Genomic DNA, 20,717 nt, shown 5'->3' on the forward strand with positions numbered 1-20,717 from the left:
TGGAAGACATGCTTCCATCTTTCCTACTCTGTCCATTGCCTGGGTCTAAGCCAGCTCCTCATTAACTCACTGCCTTGCTTGTGCCCACTGGGCTCCAAAGCCATCTTCCATCAGATCCATGCATCTCTTGCCTCTGCTTGGGGCAGTCTGTGGCTTCCCATTGCCCTTGGAGCAAATCCAGAGAGGCCAGTCCCTCCCAAAGGCAGTTGTGAAGCCCTGCACGCAGGTCCCTCTGCCCCCCTCCCACTCCCAGTTATGCCACCTTCCATCCAGACCTGCTCTGTGACCCCAGTCTGCCATCTCCAGCCTCCCTGCTGAGCTGGGACAAGTGCACCTCTGTCTCCTGCATCTCTGCTCCCGGGCCTGGTGACCACCTGCAGGCCTGCCCCTCCTCTCCCACTGCCTTCTGGCCTCAGCATCCCAAGTTTCCAGCTGTGCATCCCCAACCCCCTCGTTAGATCCGTGAGACCATTTCCCCCTGTGGCCCCAGTGCCTAGAACCATGCCAGGCCAACCCCAGGTGATGAATACGCATTTGCCAAGTGAGAACAATTAAAAGGACTTGCCCAAGGAGCAGCAGCAGGGCCCCTTAGAGCCCTTTCCTACCTGACACCCAGGCCACCAGCAGATCCCTCTTGAGTAGCCACATTCTAGCCTCCATCAGAGCCACCAGGGCCTGAGCCACTGTCCTCTCTCCAGGGTCACTGCAATGGCCTCTTACGGCCGATCTGCTGTTTCGCCCACATGGCAGCCGATGATCCTTGAAGACTTGAGTCCAGTCACGTGATTCTTCCACCCAAACTCCTCAAGGCTCCACTTCTCACTCAGCTAAAAGCTAAAATGCTCACCGCGGTCCTCTAGGCCCTCCAGGAGCCCAGTCCAGGTCCCCAGACCCATCTGGCTGGGCCTGGAACCCCAACCTCTCCTGCACTTGGTGTTTCTGCCCCTAGACATTTATGCGATGCGAAGTGGTGCCTGCCGGGGCCCTGGTTCTGCTAAGGCAAACACACGTCAGGAGAGAAAGTGCTTTACCTTCTGAAGCGGAGCAGGCAGGAAGGGCTGGAAGTGTGGGGGTCGCAGGTCCTTGGCCGGCACCAGGTGGCACCACCACCTGTGCACTTGTGTCCTTAGGCTTCTGCTCCGGGCTGCCTGGGGGACGCCCGCTCTGATGGCCCAGCTGCAGGAAGCCAAGCACTCCCCTGCCGGCGGAGCCCTGTGCCCCTGCATTTCCTGTGCCCTCCTGGTCCGCGCTCCCCCAGGAGAACACGGGGTTCCTGAGGGCGGGGCCTTGGTGGTATTCCCAGAGTGTCTCGTTTTGGCCGCTGCCTGTGTTATGGGACACCGATTCCAATGTGTGTGGTGTGCGTGTGCGTGTGCGTGCGTGTCTGCATAAGGGATTTTCCCCCCATCCAGCAAATCTATGACACTAGCTGGGTGTCCTACAATTCAACGCACTTCTGACACTATACTTAGAGATGGTGTCAGGCCCCACAGGATAAGGGCTCAGTCTCCCAAGACGCTTCCCATTTCAGGCACCAATCCCAAGTTCAGGTTTGCCAGCTGTGCTTCTGACAAGTGGCTACAGAGTCTGGCTACAGGTCGGAGCCCCAAGACCTCCTCCTAGAGTTCAACTGACTTGCTAAGGTGGCTCACAGAACTCAGGAAGACATTTAATTTACTAAGCTACCAGTTTATTATTTAAACATATATATATATATGTCAGGAACAGCCAGATGGAAGACATGCTCAGGGCGAAGGGTGGGGAAAGCACGCAGCCGCCATGCCTTCTCCCAGCTCCCAGCTCTCCCAGAATCTCCATGCCCCCTGGAAGTGGGTTCATCCCCTAGGAGTCTCTCCCAGTCCTTTGGGTTTTTATGGAGGCTTCACTATACAGCCAGGAGTAAAATCTTTGGTTATTGGTGACTGATTCAGCCTCCAGGCTCCCTCCCCTCCCCAGAGGTCAGGGGTTAGGGCTGAAAGTTCTAACCTTCTAATCACAGGGATGGTTCCCTGGCAACTAGCGGCCATCCTCAGGGGCTTCCTAAAAGCCACTTCATGAACATAAACCCAGGTGTGGTTGAAAGGGGTTTGTTAGGAACATCAAGACACCCTTAGAGTTCTCATCTCTTAGGAACTTCCAAGAGATTTAGGAGCTCCGTGCCAGAAATGCAGACCAAGACCAAGTGTGTATTTCTTATCCTAGATCACAGTATCACACTGCCTGTTCTCCTAGAATGTTAGATCCACGAGACCATTTCCCCTGGGCCCCAGGGGCTAGAACCGTGCCAGGCCAACCACAGGCGATGAATACGAGTTTGCCAAGTGAGGGCAATTAATAGGACTTGCCCATGGACCAGCAGCAGGGCCTCCTTAGAGCCCGGTGATCCAGATGGCCAGCTCGAGAGTCCACCCGAGCCTCCTCCTGGCCCAGGCTGGCCAGAGTCTGAGAGTTTTGCTGACAGAAGACATCCGAGCCCCGAATTCCTGCAGAGCAGTCTGAGAGGTTTACATACCACTGCGTACATGTCAGAGCGAAGTCATTCCATGGGTCCAATGGGTCACACAGTGTGGAAACCTTCCCAGGGGCCAGATGGGCTAGGACTTGGCAGAAATGCTGAGTCTGGATTGGTGACAAGCAGGTAGGGAAAGATTCCAGGCTTAAGGAGCAGTGTGACTCACAGAATCTTGGAACCTTAGAGTGGAATGTAGGTGGGGCCTGTTCTGAGAAGGGTAAGGAAATCTCTCCCGGGTGCCGTGCCGGTAGGGAGGAAGGAGAGGCAGAGTTAAATCCGCAAACTGGTGCCAGTTTCCCTGAGGGCCTCAAGGGACCTCTGCCCAAGAAGTCAGCCTTTGACTTTGTGTAAGCAGCAGGGGCTCCTGTAAGCTCCCGGGTAAGGAAATGAAGTCATGTAGTAAAGGAGGTCACCATCTTGGCCACCTGGCGACAGGCACTAGCCAGGGAACTGGGAGGCAGGAGAGCCACCCTGAGGCTCTGGGAAAGCCCTCGGGATTGAGTAGGGAGGGGAAAGGGAGGGAACCAGCAGGCCCAGGGCCTCGCCGGGCTGGGTGATGGAGGAAATGTGGATGAAGAGTGACTGGAGACCAAGGAAGCTGTGGTCGTTCCTGTGCTGTTGGTGCTCAGTTTGGGATGCCACTGGTCCCACTATGCGACCTGATTTCTTTCCCTGAAAATGCTGGCACTTTAGTCAAAACTGTTTTCTCCGATCTGGGCCTCCACACATCAGCACGGTACCCCTAGGAATGGTGGGGGAAGGGGCTTCTTATACAACATGGATCATTTTCTTAAGACCTGTCACTCACCCCTCCTTAAGCTGGATTCTAGTAACTACTGTGGTCTGGGGGAAGGCTCCCTTAGAGATGTGAGCCCCCGGCATGGCTGCGTGGTGGGGTACAAGCCAAGGTACGGGAGGTGAAGACCATCCTGAGAGAGGGTCATAGGGAAGAGGTCAGTGATTTGAGCAAAGCCAGGGAAGTGGACTGGTCAGCAGGCACCTGAGGGAGGAACTCAGAGCCAGCAGAGGCTGCTGAGGCCGTCCTGGGGACATGACAGAAGGTCTCAATGCAGGAAGAGAAAGAGGGGCTGGCCTGCAGGGGGAGAAGGCCAACAGCTCCCCAAATCCGGACGAAAGTGTTCCAACTCCGTGGTCTCCTGGGCAAGAAATCCCTGCTCCTCACCTCTGTACTTCTAGAGTCGGGGGGGCCAAACTGTCCCCGCTGTAGCACATCTGGGGGACAAGTCTTATCCCAGAAGTGGGACCTCCCCATCCCTCTGCCAGGGCCAGCCACTGCCCACCTTTCCATCACACACTCCTCTCCTTGATTCCCCGTGAATCCTGAGGGGGAGCCCTTTGTCCCAACAGAGGCTTCTCCACTCCTGCAACACCCTCCTGGGACCCTCTCCCCCTTCCAGCCACCATCTTCAATGCCCTGTCACTGTCTGGGTCACAGAGGCCACTTTAGAACAAGAGCACACTGGGTATATTTTGGCTCTCAGGGTTTACCAAGGAGGAAAAGAGACTGAAATAGAGCAGACCAAAGCCTGCCTTTGCTCAGCGAAATATTCCTCCCTCCAATTAAAGGGGGAAAAAATCCTATTTTGGGAAGTAAGGAAAGGCAGCGATGAACTCGAAAGTTAAAAGTCTAGGTCACCCAAGAAGTTAATCTTAAAGTAGATGGAGGCTGGGCAGGGTAGGGAAGAATCCTCTCGGGGTCCCAGAAGTAAATCTCCTACCCAAACAATATTTAAAAATCAGAGCACTGGAATGCCATGGGTCCTGTGGATTTTGATTCTAGTCGATTTCTAGGGGAGGCTCCTAACCCGGGTCCCCCAGACCCTTTCCGGGACAGGCCCAGCCCAGGAAGAGCCCGCCCGCCGCCGGGGGTCTGCGGTGCCCTTTCTCCCACACCCTGCGGCTTCCTCTTTCCTCCGGTGGCAGGGCGCGTTGGCAGTGTGCTGGGACCCAACTGATGCTTCTGGGAAACGAAAGTTTTCAGCTTGACTTTTTGTTTCCCGCTCTCCGCGGTGTCCCGGCCAGCCGGGGCGCGGCCCAGCGCGGGGCGGGGCGGGGCGGGGCGGGACCGGGAGCCGCGGCGGCGGAAAGGCCCGGACGGGCTCGAGGACAAGGGGGCTCTGTGCCGCGCCGGGCCCCGACGGCGGGCGGGCGGGCGGGCGGGCTGGGCAGGCCTGGGCTGGGCTGGGCCGGGCTGGGCCGGGCTGGGCGGGGCGGCCACTGACCGCGTCTCCGTGCGTCCCGCAGGCGGGGAGCCCGCGCCGCCGCGCCCGGGCCGCCCGCGATGATCACCTAGGAGGCTGGCGCGGGCGGGCGCAAGCGGCGGAGGAGGCGGGCGCGGCGACACGCGGCCATGGAGCAGGAGCCGGCGGCAGCCGAGGAGCCCGGGTCCCCGGAGGCGCGGCGGCGGCGGCGGCGGCGCCGGGAGGGCAGGACGCGCACCGTGCGCTCCAACCTGCTGCCGCCCCCGGGCGCCGAGGACCCCGGGACCAGCGTGGCCAAGGGCGCGCGGCGGCGGTGCGCGGGCACCCAGCACCTGGCCGACAACCGGCTCAAGACCACCAAGTACACTCTGCTGTCCTTCCTGCCCAAAAACCTGTTCGAGCAGTTCCACCGCCTGGCCAACGTGTACTTCGTCTTCATCGCGCTGCTCAACTTCGTGCCGGCGGTGAACGCCTTCCAGCCCGGCCTGGCGCTGGCGCCCGTGCTCTTCATCCTGGCCGTCACGGCCTTCAAGGACCTATGGGAGGACTACAGCCGCCACCGCTCCGACCACGAGATCAACCACCTGGGGTGCCTCGTCTTCAGCAGGTGAGCAGGGCGGGCGGGGCGGGCGGGCGGCCGGGCGGGGCAGGGCCCGCGCGGGGCCGGGCGCTCCGGGGAACTTGGCGTTGGGCGCGGCGCGAGTGGCGCGGGGCGGGGAGACCCGGAGAGCCGCTCAACTCCGCGGAGGGCCTCGCCTCGAGGGGCCAGGGGCCTGTGAAACCCCAGACTCTGGGTGCGCCGGGGTTCCCTGTCCCCGCTTGTCACTCAGACGCCGCGTCAGAGCCAGGGTGATCCCAGGGCTGGAGTCCAGCGGCCGCTGGGCGTCCTCGTCCCCAGTCGCTCCTGCCTTATAAGTCAAAAAGAGGGAAATCTGTTCCTGGGCGCCCTGACCTGAAATCCCAGCCTCAATCTTCGGCCAGACCCCGCAGACCAGGTTGTTTAATAACTTTAACAACATACACGCGAATGGAAAGCGCGGTCTTAGGTTAGGACAACAGAGTGAAACTGCCACCAAGTTCTGACTTGCCAGGCACAGACCGGATAAAAGGGCAGGGGTAGTAACCGCGGGGTCTCTCCACTGATGTGTGCGGTGAGCGGGGCACCCAGTTGGGTGCCATCCCGTAGTTAACTGTTTAGTAGTTTAAAAATTGAGCACGGTTTCCAGATGGAAAGACTGAGGCTTGGAGGTCCTGCCCATGGGTAGTACCTGGGAATGTACTTCCTCTGGGCTCCTCCTGCGCCTTCTCTCCCTGCACTTCTCAAGTTTTGGACCCTCAGGCGGGGCCAGTCCAGGATGCTGCTGCCTCTTCTCTTTTTACACTCCTCACTCCAAGAGGGCCACTTGGCTGCAGACCTGTCTTGGAGCTGTGTCTAGTAGCAGAGTCTGCCTCAAGGCTGCACGCCTCAGGAAGGCAGATGGTCTTGACCTTCATCCAAAGCTTAGCCCTCCTGTTTAGTTTGCGTGAGTCCTGATGTAGGGGCCGATACCCGCCTCCGCGTTGAAGGACATTAGCCTCATTCAGCCTCCATCACATGTGAGTGGCCTCCCTTGTACTCTCAGTGGAAGACGGTTCCCCTAAAAGATGAGGGTCATGGTTTTTCCTGCCTCTTAGAATAGTTTGGATGAAGACCATGAATGCCTTTAAGGATTTCTGACCCTGCCAGCAACACTGGTTCTGCTTTATACTTAACTTGACATGAGTAAACAGAGGTTCAGAGAGGTTAAGCAACTTGCCCAAAGCTACACAGCTTCTGGGTCATAGTATTGGAATGTGACCCAGTTCTTCCCGACTCCACAGCTTTTATAATATTCTGGTCCTTACGCTTCTTAAATTTTTATGAGAATCACTTGAGGAGCTTATTAAAAATAACAACTTTAGAATTTGAATTTAAGAATACAGAATTTAGCTCTTCTCAGGCTCCATCCTTAACACAGCTGACAAGCTCATCTGGGACTGTGCCCAGGAATCTGAGTATTTAATGAGCACAGAGGTGGCACTTATATAAGGGCCCACATTGGAGTAACATTGCTCAGCTTGCTTTCAAGGGGTGCCCATCGTCCAGTCAGCAAGTGTGACATCGATGGAAAAGGCTGTGGGATTTCCTGGCTCCTGGTCACTAGAGTCCCGAAGCCAAGCAGGGAGGCAGCCCCCCATACACAGACGGCCTCAGTGTCCCCAGTCCAGTCTGTTCTTCTGCACAGCATGACCCAGTGGGGCTCCAGGCTGAAGTCTTTGCACACACACCACTTCCTGTTATCACTGAGCCGGTAACCCCCGTCGCCTGCTTTTTAGAAATACCTAGAGCTCAGGAAACATAGGTTATCTTCAGCTGACATAGTTCTTTCAGCCCATGAAGTCACTTGACCCTTGTAACAACCATCACCCCCAACACGCCCACCAGAAAACTCAGAGTAGAACCCCAGAGCGGTCCCTGGACCCCGTGACCTCGAAAGGCTTCACGGGATTCTGAAGCCTTCACTGCCCCTGGACGCGCCCACCCCTGTTCTCTCCCCTTCTGCCCTGACCCAGCCGGGGTTCTCACAAGCTCGGTGCCGTCTTGGGGGCGAGGTCTCGGGGAGAACGGTGCTTACAGGAGAAGTTCCCCAGCACCTCCCAGCTCCCAAGTCTCATTCCTTGAATGCTTTCCCGGGGAGAGAATGGGCCTTCCGTCTGGGGAGGCGCCGTGGGAGTGATGGGTGGCAGCTGTGTGTGGAGAGGAGGTCTGTCTGGAGGAGAGTCATCCCCATACAGAAGCCAGGTCCGACTCCTCCAGGCCCAGAAGGTCTGCGGCTGGTGTTTTCAGGCCTGGGCTGTGAGGACGGTGGATTTCTGAGTCCTCCGCATCCTCTGAACGGAGAGTGGCTGGTGCGCCCGCTGCCTTCAGGCTGCAGTAGCTGCTGGCTGCTCCTGCCCATCAGCTCAAACCAGTGCCCTGAGCTGTTCCTCACACAGCCCAGCCAGGCTCTGGAGAAGGTCTGGGTCTCACCTAGAGCTTACCGTGGGGACTGACTGCACCGTCGGGGTGTCCATGGCCCTTGGTGGGGTGCGGGGGGCCCTGGGTGAGGCTCCTAGCCCAGTGAGACAGGGCAGGAAACTCCCAGAGAAGGGCAGGGGTCGGAGGACCAGGGAGCGTGGCCGGAGTTCCTTCAGGGCCTTCGGTTACTGCAGGGACAGGGCAGCACGGCTGTGCACATCAGGGTCTGCTCTGCGTTGTGTCACTGCTTTGGTTGACGTGCAAAGCCTGTAAATGCAGAGTGAGAGCACACTTCAGCGAGGGAGCTAAACCTGCTGATGCCGGCTGGACGGCGGCTTCTCTGGGACATCGCCGTGTGTGTGCTGACTGCAGCGCGCAGTGCATCGGATCTTTATACCACTGGTGATGCGGTGTGTCCCACTGACGCAGTCCCTGGGTCGCCCTGTGAGCATCCCGCGTCCAGCTCGCTGGAAAGGCGGGTTCCCAGGTACCCATTCCCCCAGCCCGGCGCTGCGGAGTCCGCATCGCAGCCTCGTGGGCACACAGGAATTGGAACTGCGGTGCTGAAATGCAGGAGCGTCCTGCTCTTGGTGGTGGAGATGGCCAGTATGGGAAAACTGCCAACACGGCATCGGAGCGGGATGGCTCTGGGCTGAAGCCACGGTGCTGCCGACTCCTGTTTCTGCGGCCTGAGCCCACGGACCATCTCGTGGATTTCAGACTGTGTTTAGGAAAATCCTCCCGAGCCAAGCCATTAGGACGAGAGTGTAGTGGGTGATCCTGGGGGTTCAGGTCCTGCCTGTGGCCCCGCCCCGGGAAGGGTCAGTCTGGGCATCGCCTGGCAAGGGGCTAGTTGGGTGGGGCAGGCATGCAAGCCCTTTTTGGTCACATAGACCTCCTTGGGACTGGCGATGCCTGGCTGGAAAGCCATCTCCCTCTGGGCACAGGTGGGAAGAAAGAGGGTGTTTGAGTTTCCCCCTTCCCCCTCCAGATCCACTCCCGTGTGAGTGCAGGTGATGCGGCCTCAAGTTTCTGTTGCTGGGGGCCTTGGACTTCACTTTCTTTCACAAGCATCAAGCACTGAGTGTCCAGCTGAGACAAGGCTGGTGCCCCCAGGGCCCAGGGGTGAGGGGGCAGCTAATGACAGCAGGGCCCAAGGCTGGCTGGGCTGGCAGAGGAGAGGGGACAGGAGGGCGGAGCCAGCCCGGAGAGTGGTGCTTCTGGTGGCAGGAAAGCAGAGACTGGTTATCAGAGGAAGAGTTGGGGGAAATTGAAAGAGAAACACTCCTGGAAGAGGATTTGCCTGAGAGAGGTGAAGGGCGGAAGCCAGGGTCAGACCTCTCTCGTCCACCTTTTCAATCATGGGGCGAGTGGGTAACCCCTTCAAACCGGCAAACCTTGCTCCTGTCCCCAGAAACAGAGTAAGCTTTAGGAGATGGGTCCTGAGGTCGGGGGTCCCAGGCTGGGTGGGCCTGGCAGGAACTCTGCACAAGCCCTCTGCCTCACCTGCACTCCGTTTTCCAACCTGTAAAGTGCGATAATAGCCCCAGGTCCGCACACTCCTTCTGGCTCTGATCCCATGACCCTGGGAGGGGCTGGCACCCTTGTCCTGTGAAACCCCCACCCTCTGCCCAAGCCCTGCCTGGGTTATTGGATACCGTGTTCCCTTTTGCTTCCATACACTTTGTGATGACTCAGACGCGGACGCCTGTCAGTGTCTGTCTCTAGGATGATGGAAACAGAGTTTCTGCATGAATTAACCAGAGGTGACTTGTCCCTGAATCTTTTGGGTCTTTTGGGCTCTATTCTGGGATTTGAGCGTGGCATTCTGGTGTCTTTCCATCATCTTTTGGGAAAACAGATGAGGTGTGCTCCAATGCTTATCTTGGAATTACTCTCATTTTTGTCTCTTTCCTTTGATTCTCACTTCATTTCCCCAGTTTATTAGGGTATCTGTCCGACTTGCTTACCTTGGGCTTTGTGATTTGTTTTTTCAGAAGAGCCTGAAATGAGACCCAACAATGTTCTCCTTTTGTTTTTTGTCTGTTCATCACGCCTTGATCTTCCTTTCCTGAGAGCCACGTCTCTTCCTGGCCAGCAGCAGAAACTTTGCTCCTGGGAAGCGCAGCATCTGTCTTATTTGTAGTAAAAGATTTGCAGAAGCAGAGACACCAGCCCAGGACCCAGGGGACAGGGACTTGCCAGGGTAATGCAAGTCTTCTTTAACCAGGGACATCCCTTGGGGGTGCTCGGTGGGGGAACACTTGCAGCATAATATTTGAACATGGCCGGTGACACGGTTTCTGGAAGTAATTTTTCTTTTGAAACCTTTCATGTGTCACATATGGGATTGAGTTATAGAAAAAGAACTTTTCTTTCCCTCAAAACTTGGTTGCCCTCAGAAGGTAGTCTTGTTCATGGGGAGGTCCTTTTTATACTTGTTAATATGAGCGCAGTATTTTAGTGCAAAATTCCCTGTTGTAACCTCCCGACAGTCCTGTTTCATATTCCCATTTCACAGATGAGGAAACTGAGCTTTATCACTGCCTTAGGTCCCGTGGTAGGAGATGGCAGTGCCATGGCTTGAGCCAAGAGTCATCCTGCTTGGGGACTCTTATGTTAGCAGTTTCTTATGTTAGCAGTTTCTTGTACTTGCCAGCTCCACCCCCAAGTGCAGGATGCTTTATTTAAAAACAAAACAAAACAAAACAAAAAAACTTTAACATTTTCTTTATCTCAAAATATTTTCTAATTTCCCTGGTGATTTCTTCTTTGACCCATTGGTCATTTAGGAAAGCTGTGATTTCCACGCATTTGTGAGTTTTCCAAATTTCTTTGCTACTGATTTCCAGTTGTACTATAAAGCAGCACATCCATAGGGGCTTCTGTGTGTCCATCAGGCAGGTGAACAGTTAGCACCTCGTGGCAACCTTGTTTATCTGTCCCACTTGTCCTTCCCCCTCTTTTATTTCGAAGCGCATCCCAGAGATGACATTTCTTCCGTAATGTTTCAGTATTTATCTTTAGAAAAGCAGTGATTCTTTTTAAAACTAGACTACAATACCATTATTTTACCTATTTAACATTTTAAAATTAATATTAATTTCTTAATATTATTAAATACCCAATCTATGTTCAAGTTTCCACTTGCCTCATAATTGTCATACTTGTTTCTTTTTTTTTTTTTGGTTTGTTTTTTTTTGTTTGGCCAAAACAGAGAACTTTGTTATTTAGCCTGTATAGTTTTTTTTTTGTTTGTTTTGGAGAGGAAGTAATTAAGATTATTTATTTATTTTTAAATTATTATTATTTTTAAATGGCGGTACTGGAGATTGAACCCAGGACCTCGTGCATGCTCAGCACTCACTTGACCACTGAGCTACCCCTTCCCCGCTCATATATATATTTTTTCAATTTGTATGTTTGAATCAGATCCAAGTAAGTTCTCATTGCAATTGGCTGATCTGTCTTTTGGATCTCCTTTATTGTTTTGACTTCCTCCTGTGCAATTCCCTTTCTCTCTCTGTTTTCCCCTTGCTATTTGTTTATTTTTACCCTTGCAAAGTACATTTGAAGAAACTGAGTTTTTGTCCTAGAGGGTTTCCCACAGCTTGAATTTTTTTTTTTTTTTTGGTCAAAACCACACGCATAAGTGATGTACTTCAATTGTGAGGAACGGAAAGTTCCTTAGTCTCTCTTTTTGTGATGTTAGTAGCCATTGAAAATCATCGTCAACATCGATTAATTGGTTAGAGGTTGGGAAATGGTGCCTGTCTAATTCTTTCATTAATTATTTTGAATATTTTCATACGAAGACCTTACCCCTCATCCACTACCTGGTTTCCCAGCGGTACAACTCATCATGTAGGAAAGAGAGAGAACCACTTAATTTGGGTCACTCGCATTTTCCAATGGGAACTAATTTGGCTTTCTAAAATTTTTAAACTTTTTGTTTTGAAATCATTTTAGACCTTATAGAAAGGTCGCAAAAACAGTATGTCCCTCACCAACCTTCCTCTAATTTTAACATTTTACTTTGCTGTATTACAGTGGTCAAAATGAAGACATTAACATTAGCACAAAGCAATTAAATGAAACTACATTTTTATTCAGATCTAAGTAGTTTTTCCATGCATTAATGAGTATCGGTCAGTCCTTTGCTTGGGGGTCTTGTATCCTGCCCCTTGCTAACTCATTTATTAGAGCTCACAGTTGCTTTGTGGACAGATTCCTTAAGATTTTCTGTATATCAGCATGTCTTGCTCCTGATCTGAGGGTGAAAACATTGTCTTTCGCCACTAAGTATGGTGCTAGCTGTGGCTGTTTTATAGACGCCACAGTCAGAGAAAGTTCCTTTCTGTTCCTACTTTGTTGATTTTGTTGAGGTTTCTTTTTTTCTTTTTTTCAAATCCAGACAGTGTTGGATTTTGTTAAATACTTTTTCTTCATCTGTTGACATGATCATGTGGCTTTTGTCCTTTATTAAATTAACATGATAATAAATGATATGATAAATCACATGATAAAAGATAAGTGGGAAAAATATAATGATAAAATAAAATATAATAAAATAGTGATACATTGATTTTTCCTATGTTAAACCAATCTTGCCTTCTTGGGATAAATCCCAAGACTGGCTGTGGTATCCTTTATATATCATATATATGGTATCCTTATAATCCTTTTTATAATTTGCTTGCTTCAGTTTACTAGAATTTGTTGCAGATTTTTGCATCTGTATTCGTATGGGATATTGATGTATATGTCTGTGTGTATATGTCTGTGTGTGTGTGTCTGTGTGTGTTTGTCTGGTTTTGCTATAAGGAAAATACTGTGTGACCTCATAGAATGAGATGGGGAGTTCTCCCACTATTATCTTTCTTGGAAGAGTTTGTGTAGACTAAGTATTAATTCTTCACTAGAGGTTTGAAAGAACTCAACATTGAAGACAATGTGAGTCTGGGCTTGGGCTTTTCCTTGTGGGGAGTTTAAAAATGACTGGTTCAATCTCTTTGCCTGTAGGTCCATTCAGATTTTCTGTTTATTCCTGAGTCAGCTGTGGTAATTTTGTACCTTTCTAGGAAACTGTCCGTTTCATCTGACTTACCTTGTTTGTCGGCGTACACTTGTTTGTAACATTCCCTCATAGTCCTTTCCGTTTCTGTACAGTTGGTGCTGATGGATCCTCTGTTATTACTGATTGTAATACTTTGAGCTTTCTCTCTTATTGGTCCTTCTAGCTAAAGATTTTCTAATTTTGTTGATCTTGTCAAAGAACCTAATTTTTTGTATTGATTTTTCTCTATTGTTTTTCTGTTCTCTATTTCATTGTTTTTGCTCTTTATTATTTCCTTTCTTCTGTTTGACTTGAGTTAGTTTGTTCTTATTTTTACAGTTATTCAAGGTGGAGGCTTTGTTCATTTTTTTGAGATCCATTTTCTTTGTTAATGTGTTTGCAGCTATTAAACTTCCCTGTATGGGATGTATTATTTCCTTCCTTCCATCCTTCCATCCTTCCTTCCTTCCCTTTTTTGTCTTAAAGTATTTTCTAGTTTCCGTGGTGGATGTCTTCTTTGACCCATTGGTTACTTAGGAATGTCATGTTTAATTCCACATATTTGTGAATTTTCCAAAAATTTTTTCCTGTTACTGATTTCTAATTTCACTCTATTGAAATAGTTTGTATGATATCAGTCCTTTAAATTTGTTGAGGCTTGTTTCATCATCTATCTTAGAGAATGTTCCTTGTGTGCTTGAGAAACATGTATATTCTGTTGTTCTATGAAGTTCTATAGATATTTGTTAGGTCTAGTTGATTTAAAATGTTGCTTACATTTTCTGTTTCCTTGTTCTTCTGCCTATTTTTCTAGTCTTTATTGTAAGTGGAACAGTGGAGTCTCCCACGATTGTTGAGTTGTTTATTTCTCTCTTCACCTCTGCTAGTTTTTGCTTCCTGTGTTATGGGGCCCTGTTATATAGCTGTCATGTCTTCCTCATGGATTGACCCTTCTGTCATTGTAAAATACATTTCTTTATCTCTACCAATTTTTGTCTTAAAGTCTGTTTTGTCTAGGAATAACGCAGCCTCGTCAGCTCTCCTTTGGTTACTGTTTGCATGGTATTTTTTTCCATCCTTTTACTTTTAACCTGTTTGTGTCTTTGCATCTAACGTGTGTGTCTTGTGGAAAGTATAGAGTTGAATCACATATTTTAAAATTTTTATTCTGCAAGAAGGACGTTGGAAAATTCATATATAACTTAAATCATGTTTAAATGTGTTCTAACCATATTACTGTGGGGTAAGCTATGGTAAGGCCAGGCTCAGCTCAACAGAGACAAACCGGAAAGCGTTCACAGCTCTGTTACCCACAGCTCCTTAGGGAGAAACAGCACTGGGTGCCTTTTAATTGTAGTATTTTTTATTAGCATTAAATGTAATTACTGATAAGATAGGATTTATGCCTGCAATTTGCTAATTGTTTTCTATATGTCTTATGTGTTTCTGTTTATAGTCTTCCATTATTGTCTTCTTTAAATAAATATTTTTTAGTGTACAGTTTTAATTCCTTGTTATTTCTTTTACTGTATTTGTTGTTAGTTATCTTTTCAGTGGTGCTCTGGGGATTAAAACTAGCATCTTAATCAGAAATAATCTAGTTCAGATTAATACTAACAATTTCCATAGTATATAAAAACTTTGCCTCAATATTGTTTCATTTTCTCCCCCTCCTTTCTGCTATGATCATACAGATTACATCTTTATACGTTATCAGTCTATTAACACAGATTTATAATAGTTGTTTTGCAGAATGCTCTTTTAAATCCAGGTAGGAGAAGAAAACAGTTACCAAAAAATATATTCGTCTTGTTTGCCTTAACTGGTGCAGCAGCCTCCAGCAACTGTGATATTAAACAGTTGCTGCTGATTGTTTTCAATGCATGCTCTGGGTACTGGGCTTTTCCCACAAAGCAAGGTCCAGATCAGCTCCCATAACAACACTGTCCTGGGATTGGGGCTCTTTGAGGAACTCGGAACTCAGTCTGCTTCTTTTGGTGGTAACCAGTCAGCTGGTTTTCACAGGTACTGTGGAGCTAGTGAGAGGGAGATGGGAGTAAGTCAAGTGGAAACACCGCCAGTCCTGTGGTTCTCACCAAGGTTCAGCAGATTTTTTTTCCCAATCCACCCACCTCAGATTATGGCAAGATTTGTTAACATCCAGCACTCTGAAAAAGTTGATTTGGAAATTTATGCCAGTGTTGTTTTTATGTTGGATCAAACTTACAGAGGCCCTCACTTCACCATTCTGGCAGTCTCACATCCTGATCAGTCACTTTGTAAAATTTTCCCTCAGTTTGGGTTGGTCTGTTGTTTCTCATGAGTGGATTAATATTTGGGTTTTTTGGGCAGGAATACCACTGAGGTGACACCCTTCTCTGCATGCTATCAGAGGGTATTTGATGCCAATGTATCTTATTATTGATGATGCTAGCTTTGATCATGTGGTTAGGATGGTGTCTGCTAGGTTTCACTATTGTAAGTGTATTATTTTCCCTTTGGTAAAAAAAATCTTGGAATTGGTACCTGAGACTTCGTAGGTATCTTATATCTCCTTGAACCTTTGCCCTCCGACACTGATCCATTGACAGGTCTTGTCTGCAGTCATTATTGCGTTGGTATTCTCATGGTGAATTTCTTTATCCTTCACTCTTTCCGTATTTATGAATGAGAATTCTTGCAAGAGCCATCTTTTTCTTCCCCATTGATTTATTTTCTCAATTATTTATATCAATGCAAATGAATGGATATTGATGTAATGGGTTCCATAGGCTTTATAGTCAAACACTATTGTAGCTTATCTTGTTGCCCACATTGTTGCAGCTTTGGAGATAGGAGCTCTCTCAGGCTGGCTCTGTGTCCCTCGGATATGTCCCCCGCCTTTCCTGAGCTCTTCCTTACTTTCTGGCTCTGTAAGGATGCTCCTTACAGGCTCACCTTCTATTTTCCTTGCCTTGATTCTGGAATCAATCACTTCTCTTGAGGATGCTTAGTTTTAAAAAATATTATTATGGCTTTTATAGGTTTATGTATCATTTATTTAATTATTTAAATATAATTCAATGATTTTAAGTTAGTTGTAGTTATGATCATTGATGTTCTTTGGTCATGTTGGCTCTTGAGTCCTTTTGACAAAACTGCCAGTCATTTCTTTTGGTCCGTATTGCAAGCTCAGCTTAAATATTTTCTACCCTCACTTTTCCAACCAAAGAGGGTTTGTTATTTTTTTCCAGTTTTACTGAGATATATATATATAATCAAAATACAGCGCTGTACACGTTTAAGGTGAATAGCATAATAAGGATTTACGTATATTGTGAAATGATTACCACAATAAATTAACTTAGTATTCATCATCTCGTACAGATACAAAACAAAAGCAAAAGAAAAATTTTTTTTCTTGCGTTGAGAACTCTAAGAATTTACTCTCTTAGCTGCTTTCAAATACACCATACAGCAGTGTTAACTGTAGTCATCATGTTAACACTGTATCCTCAGTACTTAACATTATATCCCTAGTAGTTACTTATCTCAAAAATGGAAGCTTTTCCCTTTTGACCACCTTCATCCACTCCCCCCACCTCCACCTCTGATAAAGACCCATCTGATCTCTTTTACTGTGAGATTTTTTTTTTTTTCAGATTCTACCTGTGAGATCAGATATGTTTGTCTCTCTCTGTCTGACATTTCACTTAGCATAATACCCTCAAGGTCCATTCATGTTGTAGCAAATGGCAATATTTCATTACTTTTTATGGGTGAGTAACATTCCATTGTGTATATACACCACATCTTCTTTATCCAGTCATTGGTTGATGGGCACTTAGGTTGTTTCCATATCTTGGCTATTGTAAAATGATGCTGCTGTGAATGTGGTGGCGCAGATATCTCTTTGACATGGTGTTTTCATTTCCTTTGGATATAGTCCCAAAAGTGGAATTTCTGGATAATATGGTAGTGTTAATTTTTTGAGGAATCTCTATACTGTTCTCCATAGTGGCTACACCAATTTACATTCCCACCAGCAGTGCACAGAGGGTCCTTTCTCTTCACATCCTTGCCAACATTTGTTATCTCTCTCTCTCTCTCTCTCTCTTTTTTTTTTTTGGATACTAGCCATTCTGATTGGTTGAGGTGATCTCTCCTAGTGGCTTTGATTTGCATTTACATGCTGATTAGTGATGTTGAGCATCTTTTCATTTACCTGTTGGCCATGTATGTATCTTCTTTGGGAAAGTGTCTATTCAGATTTTTTTGCCCATTTTTGAATTTGATCAGTGGCTTTGTTATTTTTTAACACAATTCTTCAGTAGCTTTCAGTGGCCTCAGAAGCCAAGTCCGTCCATGCTGTTTTGCCATGCTATGTCTCCCTGGACCCTCAAGTGATGCTCATTCATTGTGGTGATCGTTGACTCTGTAGGTTCCATCTTTCCTGGAAGGAGTCAGGTGTCTCCTCTGCAGGGGACTTCCTCTGGGCGTGTTTGCAAATACTCAGTTATCACAGTGACTGCTGGTCTTCCTCGGATTTGGTGCTCAGTGGCATGTGATGCCTTGCCTTGTTCTGGATGGTCCCATTCCATAAAGAACGGCCCAGTTGCCAAGACCGGTCAGGCCTTCATTGAGAAACACTTTTGGAAGACATTCTAAAGACAAAGCTTGTCCATGTATCTGGATTCCTTGACTTGGGGAGATTGAGACAGGCCAGAGCTCTGCCCGTCACAATGGGCCGGTCCAGCCTTTGGTTGAATTCCCTTCCTAAGGGAGCTCAATGGACTTGTTTGTACAAGACTGACCTTGCTATATATGGTGCATTAAAGGAATTCACAGGAAAAATGGAGCAGCTATTTTGATCTTTGCTTTTTTAGAGCACACGTTGCTTGGCTCTCTCTATTTCCTTATTTTGCATCTTCTCAGGGAACGGTTTGTTGGCATTGCCTCCGACATACCCTCTGGTTATTTCTCCATCCTGGATACTGTATCTTGAAATGCTTTGCCTACCAAACTATTTTCATTAGGTAATAATGAATTCCTTTGCCCATTTCAAGTCAATCAGTAGCAATTAAACTGCCTGTAATGAGACTGAATGCGTGCTAGCAGGAAGACGCTGGGCAGATGCCTCCCTCTGTGGCCCAGTCTCCTCCTTTAAACGGGAGTGAGGACTGCCGTCTGGGCGTGCTGTGAGGAGTTAAGTGAGACATTGCACGGAGGGGCTGAGCCAAGCCCCGGCAGGCAGGTAAATATTTGAAAAGGTTGACTGCAGCTTCTTAATACAGTTATTACTCCCGCTACTGATTATCATTGTTGCTAAGATCTTTGGGTCAGAATGTTCCGAATGTTGTTACTATAGTGAAGTGGATCTATTTCTGGCCAAAACAAAGAACTTTGTCATTTAGCCTGTGTAGTATTATTTCGTTTTGTTTTGGTTTTTTTTTGGAGGGTAGGTAATTGGGTTTATTTGTTATTGAACCCAGGACCTCGTGTGTGCTTAGCATGCGCTCTACTACTGAGCTACGCCTTCCTCTTGTACCTTCCTCTAGCCTGTGTAGTTTTATCGTGAGTAACCAGACAGCTTTTGAAAGCATCTTGAAATATTGAAAGTTGCTTGTGGACTCTGTTGCTAACTTCATGGGTCCCCGGTAATCTCCGGATGCCCCTGGTGGCTCAGGTATCTTCTTAGAAATGCACTTCCTTGGAGAAGCACTACAGGGAAGTGGTGACATTAAGGCATTGTTTAGATTAATAATTAGCAAGCAGTGTGGCAGGATGTGTTTTATAAATCCATTGGCTTTGGTGAAACTCTTTTTTTGGTTTTTAAAACATCAAATGACTTAAATTCATTGACCTATTTGAGGATGTCTTTGAGTTTCTCATTTTTGCTTAATCAACCTTTGAAGAAGCAACAACAACCCACAGGAAGTCTTTGATTTTCAAAAGGAGAACCAGCCTTGAGCAGCCAGGGTGGGCATCCTCCAGCGCCTAGCTTGCAGGGCTCCCCGCAAGGCTGCTTCTCCAGAGCCCCCAGAGTTTAGAAGAGTAGGGAAGTCAAACAAGCTCCCGATCTGTCTTAAATTTTCTTCCGCATCAGGGTTTGCCTCTTTCAGGAACTGACTTTCCTAGAAAGGCCCCAGGATGTGAACAGACAGGAGGGTGGGCTGGGTCTTAAAAGTCTGCCCCTTCCAAAGCTCTGTGAGCCCCCAGAGCCCCACTCCCTAGCCTGCCTTGCTGATTGTCTTCTTTGGCTCAGCAGTGCTTTTCTGAAGGGAAAACTTCTTTCCTTATTGTTTCTTAGGAGGGGTAATTAGGTATTTATTTATTTATTTATTTGGGTGTTTTGTTTGTTCATTTATTTAAATGGAGGTACTGGGGGTTAAACCCAGGACTTGGTGCATGCTAAGCATTTGCTCTACCACTGAGCTCCACCCTCCCCTCGCCCCGAGGGAAAACTTCTGCCCCTAGAGGAATCCAGTACCTGAAGGGTTAATGAAGTGGAAGGAAGCCCAAGCTGTCACCAGACACTTTTCACCACTCTTCTGTCCCGCTAAAGAAAATCAAGATCAGGAGAGTTCGGTTTTGGTTGCAAGTTCTCTCCTTTCTCAGATGTGACACTGGGACTCTGGGTGGCATCTGCGCCGTGTGCCAGCTGTGGATGGGGCGGGGGGCGTGGACCACGCACGTGGATCCCACCTGAGCCGCCCGGGCTCCGCTCCGGGTCCGCCAGCCTCCTTCCGGCGGGCGGTGCCCAGCCCCAGGTCTCCCCGCTTAGTCCACCCGTCAGGTGGTGGGCGGAGCAGTGAGCGTCGGGCTGACTCACAGGGTGCGGCCACCTCCGGGTCCCAGCGCTTTTCTCTCCAGCGCTCTGGGCAGAGTCTCCTCCCCTGCCCTCCGCCAAGATGGAAATCAGTTTCATCTCAGCTCCCACACCCGTCCATTCACTCTCTGTCTCCTGGTCATCCTCAGCGGCTCGGGAAGTCTGTTGGCTCAGAAACCCCAGAACCATCTAGGGCGAAAAGACAGCGCAGGGAGGAGTGAGTTATCGGGAGGGAGGGAACGGCCCTCTTGGGATGCTCTCAGCTTGTGTCTCTCTGAACAAACAAGCCATTTTTAAATGCATCCAATATTTGTTCCAGAATGTCTCCTATGGGCAAGTGAGGGCCATAGATGCTCCCTGTTCAGTCAGCAGCCTCAGGACACACATGGCATTAATTTATTTTCTAAAAGAATTCTTTTACTGACTGCCCGATATTTTAGTAGTTGGGTCCTCTCATGACTAACGGGTAGAAGCCTAGGCTGTGACATTCTGTGTTGCAACTGTCATCCTCGTTCTTTTATTTTCTGTATTTACTTTGCGGTGACAGACTTCAGTTAGATCAGATGTGTGGACTGTTCCTGGCACATAGTGACTGGCATTGTAATATTTTCCGCTTAACAGTTTTGTTTTATTTTTTGTTTTTTTGGAAAGAAAATCGTTGCTCTTAAGTGGGGTGGAAAGTTTGATTCATTACAGAGAATCATTGAGATCTGGTTGCCGTGTCCCTGTCTTTCACACGTCGACCCAGGGCAGTGTGCTGTGGCCAGGGCTCTTCCCTGGGGAGCTGTGGGTCAGGGCAGGGCTGAGTCCCAGGGCTCTGGCTGCCCCAATGGCAGGGATGGCTTCCTGGGTTCTGTAGACACTCAGCGCTGAGCATGCTAACCTCCCCACTTCTGCTCGTACTTTCTTCTTTTCACTCCCACTGATTCCTTTGTGACGTAATGGGAATTTTCTCACAGTGTGCAGGGGCTGCTGGAGGGGGTGTGGACGGGTGGAGGGAGCACTGTGTCTGTCATTCTTGGCTCTGGTCCCAGCCAGTGCATGTAGTGACATCCCAAATTAGTTCTTTCTTTTTCAGGCTT

At 48.7% G+C, this 20,717-nt stretch overlaps 1 protein-coding gene across 3 annotated transcripts in view; it reads left to right on the forward strand.

Annotated features, from left to right (window-relative positions):
• Window positions 1–4,714: 4,714 nt before the first annotated feature.
• Window positions 4,715–20,717, forward strand: part of ATP10A (ATPase phospholipid transporting 10A (putative)) — a 158,470-nt gene continuing 142,467 nt past the window's right edge. For 2 of the 3 annotated variants that reach the window (XM_074354280.1, XM_074354281.1), the window contains exon 1: window positions 4,716–5,341. In XM_074354280.1, the coding sequence (XP_074210381.1) occupies window positions 4,884–5,341 (458 nt within the window). In that variant the 5' untranslated portion in view covers window positions 4,716–4,883. Of the gene's footprint in view, window positions 5,342–20,717 lie in introns of all 3 variants that reach the window. The other variant, XM_074354282.1, reaches the window with a different exon arrangement.

The sequence above is a fragment of the Camelus bactrianus genome, chromosome 27 (assembly GCF_048773025.1).
Source record: "Camelus bactrianus isolate YW-2024 breed Bactrian camel chromosome 27, ASM4877302v1, whole genome shotgun sequence".
NCBI classification, from domain to species: Eukaryota; Metazoa; Chordata; class Mammalia; order Artiodactyla; family Camelidae; genus Camelus; species Camelus bactrianus.